This window comes from Carassius gibelio, chromosome A16 (genome assembly GCF_023724105.1).
Source record: "Carassius gibelio isolate Cgi1373 ecotype wild population from Czech Republic chromosome A16, carGib1.2-hapl.c, whole genome shotgun sequence".
In the NCBI taxonomy this organism is placed as follows: Eukaryota; Metazoa; Chordata; class Actinopteri; order Cypriniformes; family Cyprinidae; genus Carassius; species Carassius gibelio.
The window spans coordinates 8,410,413-8,423,300 of record NC_068386.1 but is presented as its reverse complement, the minus strand read 5'-3'; the positions used below and the strand labels follow the sequence as shown (position 1 = coordinate 8,423,300).

General features: G+C 36.0%; 1 protein-coding gene across 3 annotated transcripts; it reads left to right on the top strand.

Moving 5' to 3' along the window:
• The first annotated feature begins 1,719 nt into the window (after positions 1-1,719).
• LOC128030504 (SH3 domain-containing kinase-binding protein 1) lies at positions 1,720-12,861 on the top strand. 3 transcript variants are annotated; one of them, XM_052618188.1, is made up of 17 exons: positions 1,720-2,004; positions 3,260-3,417; positions 3,502-3,559; positions 4,240-4,352; positions 4,546-4,636; positions 5,131-5,189; positions 5,298-5,343; positions 5,700-5,794; positions 6,310-6,408; positions 6,840-6,891; positions 8,991-9,053; positions 9,221-9,344; positions 10,213-10,420; positions 10,742-10,810; positions 11,516-11,697; positions 11,780-11,843; positions 12,415-12,861. In XM_052618188.1, exons 1-17 carry the CDS (start codon positions 2,001-2,003, stop codon positions 12,445-12,447), a joined length of 1,518 nt encoding a protein of 505 aa, XP_052474148.1. In that variant the 5' UTR covers positions 1,720-2,000; the 3' UTR covers positions 12,448-12,861. The 3 variants fall into 3 exon arrangements, with proteins under 3 accessions (XP_052474148.1, XP_052474149.1, XP_052474150.1); XM_052618189.1 differs by lacking the exon at positions 10,742-10,810 and having other exon boundaries at positions 1,764-2,004; XM_052618190.1 differs by lacking the exon at positions 6,310-6,408 and having other exon boundaries at positions 1,781-2,004.
• The last annotated feature ends 27 nt before the right edge of the window (positions 12,862-12,888 follow it).

Below are 12,888 nucleotides of genomic sequence, written 5' to 3'. Positions count from 1 at the left end.
GGTTAGTGGATAATTCAGCAGCAAAATATATTTACAAATAAAAGTAAATAAGTTAAAAATCTGGTTAAATGTTACACATTGTTCTTCACATTGTTATAAAATGCATTCATGAAAAAACAAGTATATTCATCTATATAGAGATGAATAATATCATGCATGATTTGATATTTCATTAAAATATGATTGCTAATTATCCGCATTTCATATATAACACGTGATAAAGAGAGCAGCAGCTGATGTTTCATGTATCACTAATCTTTTCTTTTGTTGATTATAGGGCTTGCAACACCAGATCTGTGGAAATGACTGTGGGATTTTTATGCTTATGGTAAAGTGTCCTTTGTTTTTACACAATGAAAAATCTTTTTTTTTTTTTAAGCGTTAACACTATTTCTGTTAACCCAGCAGTGATTATGTTCTTCGTGTACTATTTCAGTGAAGTGGAAGAATTTAATACGGTGATAGAGAAACAATTAAGAAAAAGGGGGAAAGCATCCAGGTGGCAGGTAGTGCTGCTGCATACATCACAATGTGCACTTTAAATGTTTAAAGGTCAGGAAAAGTTATGTCAATAATATGTTATTTCTATTCAGATTTCTTGCATCCCTATTTTTTTTTTCTCAGTTCAGATGGGCTTCATTGACATTAATATTTAAAGAACCTTTGTTCCCACAACATCAACATATTTTTTTTCCAAATCTTTAAACAGTATGCAAAAACAATATTATGAACATGAAGATTTATATAATTATTTATATAATTATTTTTGTATTGTATATGTGTGTGCGCTCTGTGGTCACTAAGATCTTTTAAATATGAAATTTAAAATTAGAGAGTACAACATGTTTAACTAAATGTTCCTTATTTCCTTCACTTCTCTCTCTTAGGAGTCGGTGAAGACTTGTCCATGAAGTTCTTTCTATGTGGTTCATGTAAAAAACTTTTTTTTTTTTTATGTGTTCAAGTTCAACTGTTGTAATATGTTATTTTATAAAAATATACACAATGTTAAATCTACCCCCAGAGTCTAGTGACTGAAAAGACTATAACATGATTCCTTGTTTATTTCACTTGATGAGTTATTATATTATGATACTTATACCCAATAATTATTCAACATTCCTAGGAACCAGGTTTAATTGCAATAAAGAAAGTAGTATTTGGGGGAAATAAACCTTTAAAAACCTCTTAAACTAAGTAGTTAAAACTGGGTGAAAATAGTGCATTGGTGGCACTTTTTCTCGGTCCTCCAAAACTATGTTGAAATGCGTTCCTGGGACTGTAGCTCTCTGACTCGGTAGGTGGCGCTGTCACAAAAAAAAGTCAATGAATGAACGTGTTTTTTTTTTTTTTACCTTGCATGCATGTAAACTTGTGGTTGGGGGACTCCCAAAACCAAAATATTAACCTGTCATTGCAGATAATAGCTTTACACCAAAGGCACTTTAAATAAACACATTTCACTGCTGGTTATGCTATATATAATTTTGTATGTGACGAATAAAAATCTTGAATCTTGAAAAAGCATTAGTCTCAGAACAAATCTCTGCTATCTGTTCAGTTAAGTGTGGGATAGACTGAAAGAACTAATGTAAACACACTCTTGTTTAACAAAGATTACGCTCCTGTAAAATCAAGGTTGTATTTAAACATGTTTTTCCTCGAATTCCTTTCAAGTGTGTACACATATTGTCATCATTTTTGGTGGGACACGTGACACCAGAAGGTTCATATCATCACAAACCTGTCTCACCTGTTACACACTCTTCAGCGCTTCTTCTCAGGGTATAACGTGTCTTGACTAGCTGAAAATTTATTTTCCCCCAACAATGCTCACGAATGACTAGAAAGAAGGAGGTCCAAGGAAGCTTTCAGTTTCTCTGGATTGTGTAACACTACAAAATCAAGCCGTGCGATTCACAGGGATTCCATGACACTTGAGAACTGAACGGAATCTTCATTTTCTGACTTGGTGCTCCAAACACAGCTTTCACGGGGTCATGGGTGAGTTTTTAAACTTTGTTTCAAAAGGATTTGGCAAGCTGTGGTGTTTGTGGTAGGCCTTCTTATGTTATATCTATATACAGGGTGCGATTTGCCGGGGTGGGTGGGGTTGATACCTCTCTGGTCTACGCATCCCTGCCTCTGCTGAATTACTTGTATCTCCGGCAGTGGGGATAAAAACATCCCCCGAAACCTTTCGGACGTCCGGATCTGAATCAAATGATTCGCGATCCGTTTGTATCGCTTCGAAACACTGAATCTTTTTGCGACGCAATGGTTTAATGTCTCGGAGTTTCAAAAAATACAAAGTTACAGTTTCCGTCGAAATAAAAACGTTTTCGTGAACATTTCCAAAAGCATCCCCCATCCATATATATATATATATATATATATATATATATATATATATATATATATATATATATATAATATTATTTATCTTTTTTTATATTCTTGACATTCCAACATCTATTGCTATTTTCATGACTAGATCAATGTATTATAAAGAAACAAACAGTGGTTATATACAGTATCTAGTGTTCATGTGAACTGTAGTATAGGCTATAAGTGCAATATAATTTAAGCAATATACTTTAAGTAAACCATAAATGACGAAGAAGTGACAGATGGGTTAGACTGAGCAGAGCTTTTAATATTATTACTTACATTTATGCATAGCTGTATGTATTTATTTATTCACTGATTAACTTAGTGTGACACATTTGGTTAAAAAAAAAAAAACCTGGAAATGACGACTGTTTATGACACCAGCATCACTGTTGTTGATGCTGTTTGAGCTTACCTGATCACAAACTACGCTTGGCATTCAGACTGATAAAACACACAAGGGTTTCTTACTGGAAATCAGATGAAATGCCACTGACAATCATGCAAAGTGATCTTTGTACTGCTATTCATTCTTGAGTTCAGGTCGCTCAGGTTCAGCTCACATACCTGGATGTCTGTTGAAACGCATGACCCATGGCTGTCCAGCTCCAGTAGTCTGCACTTGAGAGTCAAATCCTACCACCATCATGTTTTTTCATGTCTTTCACATAATTAGACTTATTTGTCCATAGGGTAAGTATTTCAGAAAAGATAAATCTTTCTCATTATTGAGAAAGTACAAAGGAGTAACCTCATTGGTGGCCCATATGAAATCTGCAGACTTTAGGAAAACAATTTGTGGAATATAAATATGTAAAACTTCATTTTAGATGCTTATCTGTTCGCCCCTTGCTCCTGTTCTTTTTAGAGGTGCTTGTGCTTATGGACTTTGAGGCCACCATGCCAGATGAGTTGACGATATGTGTAGGGGATGTTGTGAAGAACGTCTCAAAGGGCAAAGAGGAAGGATGGCTGGAGGGAGAGCTGAGAGGAAAGAGAGGCATGTTCCCTTGCAACTTCGCCAAGGTCTGGACCTGTAGAGCACTCTTTCCATAGCTTTCCTGGTAACCACAATGGTCACTTTCAAAATGGCTATTTTTCTTCTTACAGGAAGTTCCTGTTTACTTAATAGGGGAAAGCAACAGAGAGCCAAGAAGCCTAAGGAAATGTAAGTTTCTATTATGTTAAATAACAAACATGATAAACTTAAAATCGTAAATGTATCTTTTAGGTGAACAAATCTCTTGTTTTCTTCAATTCACTGGATTATTTTCTGTATAAGTTTATATAAATCTAATTTGAAGTGTGTGACTATAACCTGCCTTAAAGACCGACTATAGTACGAACCGATGAAATCTTGAGTGCTGGCTGTGCAGATGCAGTATGTTTGGCTGGACAGAATGAACGAATATAGGCCTACCCTTCATAAAACGAGTCGTTGTTGAGAGTCTCTTGGAGTGGCTCCAAACAAGATGGGAAGAATTAAAAATTGCTGATGATATAAAATATATGGGGATATATTTAAATTGTTGATCTAGTTTTTTTTATTAAACTACAGTACATTCGTGGCGTTAGAATCTGAAGCTATCCAAAGCATCTGACTTGATAAACTAAAATAAGTAACGTTAGGCTAATGGAAGGCTTGTGTCCACATCCATTCTCAAATTATACCCACTAAAATCCATAGGCTGTTACTATATCCACCATAAAATAGTGTTTGTCATAAAAGTGAAGTACTTGTAAAAGTGAAAGCTGGAAGTGCTTTTGCAGTCTAGCTCAGTTCAGTTGTCCTCACACATTAACGTTTTGACATGTTACAAATGTTTCCTTCCTACTTCACCGCTCCAGCGAAGAAACCAAAGGTACAGGCGAGGAAATGTGAGGTGGCTTTTGCCTACACCCCACTGAACGAAGACGAGCTGGCGCTGGTGGTCGGAGAGACCATCGAGATTCTCCGAGAGGTAATACGTTTTCACATTTCTGTAAACCTTATTGATGGAGTCTTATGCGGATGGTCTCATGTCTTACTAGCAACTTTTGCTTTTGCTTTCTGTGTGGGAAATGTTTGTTTCCAAATCAGATTTAAAACCTAGAAACGTCCGTTGTTGTTGTTTTAAACAAATGTTCTGCTATATTTACTATTTTGTCTGGCAGATTGAAGATGGATGGTGGATGGGGAAAAAAAATAACCAAGTTGGAGCCTTTCCATCAAATTTTGTGAAGGAAATTTTTGTCCCGTCAAATGGTGAGATTTTGCATTGAAACTGGAGCTTGCATTTCTTTTGCATATCTAACGTAATCTAATCTGAGAATCTTTACAAAGGATACAGTGCTCACCGTAGTTGTTGTGGTAAAGATTGTTGGAACTTGGGCGTCCTGTTTTTCTGGTGTACCAGTAGTTGAATCTTGCAGCATAACTTCATGCAGTCTTTTGTGGACAACCACAAATGCTTTCTGAAGAGTGTTTTTGTCAGCAGGTGTGTGTTTATAGTTCTGGGGCCCTAAGCATGCTGGCCCTGCGGGGGCCCCTCATTAGAAATGGCCCCCTCCGGACCATGGGGCCCCACGCAATTGAGTGGTGCTTAAACACTGTACTGTTTGTCAGACTGTTTTGGATTTGGTTGGATTCTGGTTAGCCTTAGGTTTGTCTGATGTTGCTCGCTGTTAGCCTTAGAACTAAGGCTAAATACCAAATATTTAAATAGAGTAATCATCTGTTCAAACATCTGTCTTCTGCAGATGGTAAGACAACCGAAGCCACAGCCAGGCCTAAACTCTCTGAAGTCTTCAGTAAAGAGGTGAATGTTATGTTATGTTATGTTATGTTATGTTATGTTATGTTATGTTATGTTATGTTGTTCTGTTCTGTTATGTTATAATTTTACTCTTTACCTTTTTTCATACAGGGAAAAGTACAACAGAGACCAAGTTTACGGAGAAAAGCATCAAGTGGTGAGAAGTCTAAAAACATGCCATACCATACAGATATGATGTTGGTACAGTAATGTAAATGCTGTTTAGCTGGTTCTTGATGTTGTATTCTTCAACGTGAAGAGGTCTGAAAAACACGATTCTCATAATAGACCGTGACAGAGAACACAGAGTCTTAAGACAAAGGTTACTCAGTTATCAGTGAATGAACAGATCTATTCTTAAAGGACTTCCCTAAGGGTTTCAAACATGTGCTTTCAGATTCACTCACCAAACCTTCAGGGCAAATCTGTTAAGGAAACACCCAACTTGCTAATAAGTTAATCACAATGTTAGTGCATCTGATGTGACTAATTACATGTTTAATTTCACCACAGTGAAAGAATGTTGTCAGGCCATGTTCGACTACACAGCTGTTGCCGAAGACGAGTTGAACCTGAAGAAGGGAGACGTCATAGCAATCGTCAACAAGGTGTGTCATTGGTGACCGAATGACTGCTTTCTATTTATACGGCACGCAGTACATTTTCTAAAGAAAAACAATGTTAAATCATTAGATTTGTATGTAAAGGATAATATCAGTCAGCTGTTCATTACGGCAAAATAATAAATGATGATCTGGTGATTAGAATGATACACAATTATTTTGTGTTGGCATTCTTAAGTGGTGTATTTTGGGATAAATACAGCATTATCTTGCTTATAACATGTCTACTTAAATGACTACTGTACTTATCAATTAAGTAAATAGATGCGCATTCATTTAATACTCCTTGCTGAATAAAAGTATTCGTTTCTTAAAAATCTTACATACTACTTTCCAAAAATTTGAGGTCAGTAATTAAAAAGGGTGTGGAGTGATATGTTATGTGTATTTATCACTGAATACATCCTTGTTTGATTGTTTATACCCCATACAAGTTTGTGTGTTTTCCTGGGCAGTGATACAGTTTTGTGCTTTTATTTTCTTTCTCTTTTTCCCTGAAGACCACTGAGGACGAGGGCTGGTGGGAGGGGGAACTGAACGGACACAGGGGCTTTTTTCCCGATAACTTCGTCATGGTGATTCCAGCGGATGCTCTTCATGTGAGTGTGGGACAGAGAAATGTTCTCATGATTTGCCCATTTGTTGCGCTCTTAGAGAATGGGAGTCTCCTTTTTGTCAACACCACTCTGGACTTTTAGTAATGTGCTGGTTCAGAAAACCAAGGCCAAAGGACATTCGTTTTAGTTTCCAAATAGTTACATTTGTTTGAACAGACCAGAGGTTATAAATCTGTTTCGAATACATTGATCCTGTCTGTGATTACACAAGAAGGCTAACTGTGGCCTATACGTGACTGTATCTGCTTCCTGTTACTTTGGGATTATTAAAAGAGGTTGAGTCAGAGGTTTCCATTAGAAGAGAGGAACACTAAAAACGGCAACTTGTTTCCTTCTACATGGAAAGGGTGTGAGCTACATCCTGCTCAGAAAGACTAATCTGCATTTTGTTGATAATTTCTTGTTTCTGACAGACTGGTAACGCAGGACAGCCACCGGTGAGACATGGCTCTCAGAAAAACACTGGTAAGACATCAGAACCTGTCATAGCAGAAGGGCTGGTTTGACAAGTAGCAGGAAATGTTGATAGAAATAGCATTAAAAGATGTTTTGGAGGGGGGGTGTGAGCTGATTTGATAAGAGCCATCTTTAAGATCAGGATATCTTTAAAGCACTTGTTACTGTCAGGCTGAATCGCAAGTTTGTAGGTTTGAACCCTGCAAGGATTTGACCACTAAGCCATTACTGCTGATATAACAGTTTTCGTGCTAAATTACTACTACTTGTTTTGTGAAAGTGCTATATGTTATACGCTAACTATAAGTACTATAGATATACGCTATACTATAAGTTATATGCTAACACAGTTATACACTACAAAATAGTATATGCTCAGCTTGAAAAACAGGATCTTGTAATATAAAATTTGAATTTTTGCATACTGTTTTGTGTCTTTATAACAACTTCATTAAATATAGGATATAGTTCATCAAAAGACACAAATAAGTACTTTGATCCCAGTTAAGGTGGAATTCATGGTAAATAATGACTCTTGAGTTATGGTTTTAATCAAGGAACACACAGTAGTTGCATACTTCACTTTTTTTTTAAATTAGACAACCATTATTAGACGCTGATAAGAATATTTTTACTTGGTACAATTTATAAAGTTCAAAACGGAACTTAAATTTCCTCTTTGCAGTTGAACAGCTTAGTTATTTTGCTTTTACAAAGAATATAAACATTTAATGTACATTCTGTTGACTTTATACAGTGCTAAGCAGTCTTTATTGGTACACTATAAAAAAAATTATCAGCTTGACTTTTCTGATGACTTAACAAGTTGAATATTAGCTTATGTTTGGTAGTTCATAAACATTTTCTGAATGAAACTACATGGATACTGTAAAATACAGTTTCTGCACCTGTTATTTCTAGGACAGGAAGTAGTTTTGTTTTCACTCGAGCGTGAGACTCCATTTCCCCTCAGGCTGATCAGATTTGGTTTACTGCAGAATTATCTGTGACCGTATGAAAGTGATCTTAAAAACCAGGAAATGTAGCGCAGGAATCTCTGTTCAATACTGAAGTTTTAAATCTGCCTACACACACACAACAGTCATAACCACAAAACTGCTTTAAGAAACACTGATGCAGCTGTGTGGGGCTGTGACAGGAAGTCATAGGCCATGAAGAGATTTCATGTGAGCAGACTCTAGAGAAAGGCAAGGGCAAAGCGGAGTACCACAGTGCTCTCTACATATAAACGTCTTCATATGCACATAGGGTTGTAATGTTGGAATACTGACAAAACTCAGAAGGTATGTATAGACATTATATTTAGTGTTCTCTACATGCTAGATGTGATTGCAGTTGAAATCGCTTGTCTTATGACTCTAGGCATTTAGAAAGTCACAGAATAATAGGTTTTTTGGAAGATTTGGTTTCAAAAGAAAAGATCTTATGATTATGATGGGAGGTGAACTAATGTTCTGTATGAGAGGATGTTTACTTAAAGTAATTACATGTGATATTTATGGCTTTGGTAAGATTTAGGATTGCGTTTAATTTAGTCTTGTATTGTGACTTCAATGTCTTTTTTTGATTTTGACTCCACAAGTGTAATTCTGAATGAGCATGGAGATTTGATGTTTTTGTTTTGTAGGACAGAGTAAAGGCTGGTGATACTTGAACTCATTGGGGTTTATTAAGGGAAACCATGAGAATTTGTTTTTGTAGCCACAGCAAACTGCAGACTGGCTCTTTTGCTCATTTTTCAGAGAACGTTCCCATGCCACGGAGATGTCCAGCCTGTAACCCGTGTAGTTGTGAGAATACTTCAAAGTGATGTTTGTTTTGTGCTGTTATTTTAAAAGTTTGTAAAGGGCAAATTCTGAAAAAGAATGAGGGTGCTGACTGGCCTCCTCTGGTATTCTGGGGATAAAAGATACTCTGTAACGGTCCAAAAAAAAAAGGCTGGATTTTTGTTACAGTTGTAGCAAAAACAGGGAAGGGAAGAGTGGAAACCAAAACAACAAAAGCACAAATTCATAAGAGCCTCTGCTGTCAGATTTTAATGAAACATCTTGATACTGACAGCCAAATCTTGTATCTTTATATCACAGTGAACCAGATGCCAGTGATGGACCAGAACAGCTCTGACACAAACCCAAAAACGGAGACTAAAAGTAATCATTATGAACACGCCTATAAATAAGCTTGCTGAAGTGTAACATCCTGTATTGATGACTGAATTCTAAATATTTGAGTGCATTTAAAAGCACTGCTTTTCTGAGGAAATGTACCCATTATGATAATATTTATCTCTCCTTTGGCCTTTCTGTCCTTTGCATAGGTGAGAAACCAGATGCTAAAGATTTTCGAAGTGACCCACCTGGTAAAATTAAGTTGCCTGGTTTACACAAACCAGCCGTTCCACCACCACCAGTGAAGGAGAAGCCCATAAAACTAGTACCAAAGTAAGTGATGCCTCCTCATCTTCGACCATACAACCTTCTGTGATGCTCTTGAGTAATGCTTAATTAAGTAATGGCAAAAATAAGTAGGGATGCACGATAATAGCGGCACAACATCGGTATCGGCCGATAAAAGCTTAAAATGACCATCATCGGTATCGGCCGATATGAATATTTCTGCCGATGAGCCAAACCGATATTCTCCAAGTGAAATAATTGACCTGTTTTTCAGATGTGAATGTCTGTCTACATTTGTAAAATAATACATTTATGGTAGAATCAGTACAGAAGAGATACATGGATTTCTCTTCAGTAAAATTAAAGTTTAAATATATCAGTATATATTTGTATATATATCGATATCGGCATCGGCCAAAATTATTTTGAAAATATCGGCATATCGAATATCGGCCAAAATCCTATATTGTGCATCCCTAAAGATAAGTAATCTCAAACACAAAAGTTTTTCACTATTTCACCAGAGAAATAAAATCATGAGTTTCCTTCCATCGGTCAGATTTATAATCATGCTGAGAGGGACTGAATTCCCCCTCATTAGACAATCATTTAGCATGCCATGGGCCTGTGAATGCTCAGTCTTGCAAAGAGCGATGAAAATTTTATGAGTTGCTGAGGGACTAAACAAACCCAAACTGCATGTTTCCTGTTTTTTCCTGTGAGACTGAGTCCTCAAACAGAGCTTACAGAAAGAACTGTCATTCTGACTGTAATGCATGCACAAACAGAAGACATTACTGTCAATTACCAGTTAGATTGAACCCTTTCCACAACAAATCAAATATTATATAAGTACTTAGACTAGGTTTCTTAAATGTGTTCTAATGCATTGTAATACATATTTCCCCCTTAGAAATGAAGAGCCACAACTTGTCTCGCCTAAACAGCCCCCAGTTTCACCAGTACAGAAAGAGGTTAAAGACAATAAGGAGGTTATAGAGAAAACCCCCGACCAGTTTGATGGTGTAGATGTGTCTTCCGAGAAACTGAGCCATCCCACAGCCAACAGGGCCAAACCTCCACAGAGAAGACCACCAACAGCCCTCACCACTGCGGGACAAGTGAGCTTAATTTGAGTTGATTTTTAAAGATGATTTCTTTTTATGATCTGAATTGCAACAAAATGAATTGAGTATTAATACTTTAATCAGACTTGTGATTTTCAATGCTTGAGTTTGTGCCACTCAAGCCAAATCAGGGGAGGTGCTTGAAGAATGATATAAAAAATTAGGACTGTCGATCATTTAAAACAATTAATCATGATTCTATATAAGGATTATACAAATTTAGTCGATGAAGTAGTTTTTAAATAACTTTAGTAAATGTTAATACATTCTAATGTCTTGAAAAATAATGCAAATGACATTTGTTTTTTCATAAAGGTTCCAGCTGAAATTGACAACAATGAAACTTCAGAAGAGAAAGAAGGATTACCACAAAATATTCCAGAGGTTTGGATAACTCTTTATAATAGCTTTCATTCATAATATTATTACATTATATAATGCTTCACAGATCAGATCAGCTCATGTGCTTTCGAATATTTAAAATGGGATTCATGCACCGTATTATCATATAGATTCATGTTTGAAAGCACATTAACTATTGATCTGTTAAACATTATGTCATGTTTTAAAGGGCAATTAATGAAAGTTGTTCTAAAGTGTTACCAAAGGTTGGAAAAGCAATGGCATTAGATTATGGAATTATATTTCTAAAACATGTCTGGTATATGCGACTGTTAAAAAGTTTGAGGGCGGTAAGATTTTTAATGTTTTTGATGAAAAATACAATTAAAATCAATAATATTGAGAAATATTATTAAAATTTACAAATAATCTTTTTGAATGTCTTTGGAAATGTAGTTTATTCCGGTGATTTGAAAAGTTTTTACTCCAGTGTTCAGTGTCACATGATCCTTCAGAAATCAGTCTAATTTGCTATTTTGGTACTCAAAAAACTTCTTCTCCTCCTCTTCTTTTTGTTATTCGTAACAGTGTAAAAGTATTAACTGTCACTTATCAGTTGTATGTGCCCTTGTGCAAAACTGAACAGTTTCTTACAGTTTCTTCGGTAATGCATTTATTAACATTTTGTAATCTTGTCCTGGAAGTTATATCCCTCTGTTTCTCAGCTGCTGGTATTTTTTTCCACAGGCTACAGAACCTCCATCATCACCTTCCACCAAGACAGACCAGGAAGCGAAGACCACGTCACCAACCAAGACACAGACTGAAAGCAAAGCTGTGGTTCAGGAGGAGAGCGCTTCCCTGGCCTCTGTGCTGACAGAACTCAAAGATCTCCGCATGTCACTGGATCTCCTCAAAGCACAGCATGAGTGAGTATAAACACCTGACTACCACACCTGAACGATCATATCACACATTTCTCTTATTGCAATATCTCTCTTTAATGACCAGGAGGGACATAAAGGAGCTTAAAGATGAACTGAAGGACGAGATGGAAAAAAGAATCAGAATACAGGTTAGTGGTGAGATTAATTTTGTGGAGGTAATAAAGTCTTATTTTATTATATATGCATCTAATACAGAAATAACAGAATTATATTGAACTTTATTTCAGTTGTTTGAGCAAAAAACAAATAAGAAAAAAAGAGGAAAAAAGACATAAAAAATAAATGCATTTAAATCCTATGTTCCAAATTAAATCTAGTTGGAAATGGCACAAAAAAGTACCATCTTCATCCTCAAGAGAGCAGCAGTGAGATAAAAATGCAACCTGTTTAAACTGATAGAGCTTCCAAACATCTGCATCACATAAAGGATACCTGTTCCATCCATAAACAACCTGAAAAATAGCCACATATACATCTGCCAGTGTAAAACGTGAATAAATTAACTTAACTTAACTGATGGAGAATATATATATATATATATATATATATATATATATATATATATAATATATTTTTACTTCAGAATAATGGCCATCCAGTTTGTTTTTACACTGTAGAATTTAAATATTGTCTCGCCTTAATGCTGGTCTTCCATTGTTACGGAGTACAACTTCTTAAATAGTATTTTAATTCTTCTAGGATGAAGTGGAGGCTTTGAGGAAAAAACACTGAACACTGAACATTTGGAGTTTTTCACTACCCCCAGGGATTGTTCTCTGGGATATGGACGTAAAAGCTACAGAAAGAGGATGGAAATCCAGCACATGTGACTGATTGATTGATTAATTCATGGTTGAGTGGACTAGAAGCTAGAGCTCCATTCCGACAGCAGAACTACAAAAAGAGTTCTTGATTTCTAATACTCTGCTTATGAGCTCTTTTGGCTGTGGGAGGCTTCACCGCTCATTTCTTAAGACATATGTGCATTTTGAAATGTGTAAATATCAGACATCCAATATCTTATATTTTCATGGATATTCAGGGATAATGTAGGTCATATTTTAAGATATTAGCACACTTTCTTTTATTAATATATTTCTGTTTGGTGTTTGTGTTCTGTGACAAATAAATCAATAGATTGTTCCACTGATGTTGTACAAATGTTGTAGCTCC

Bases quoted from the DNA above. Each gene is read 5' to 3' on its own strand.
- LOC128030504 (XM_052618188.1), top strand. The intron at 4,353-4,545 runs GTAATACGTTTT...TTTGTCTGGCAG, and splicing joins CCATCGAGATTCTCCGAGAG to ATTGAAGATGGATGGTGGAT. The intron at 10,421-10,741 runs GTGAGCTTAATT...TTTTTCATAAAG, and splicing joins CCCTCACCACTGCGGGACAA to GTTCCAGCTGAAATTGACAA.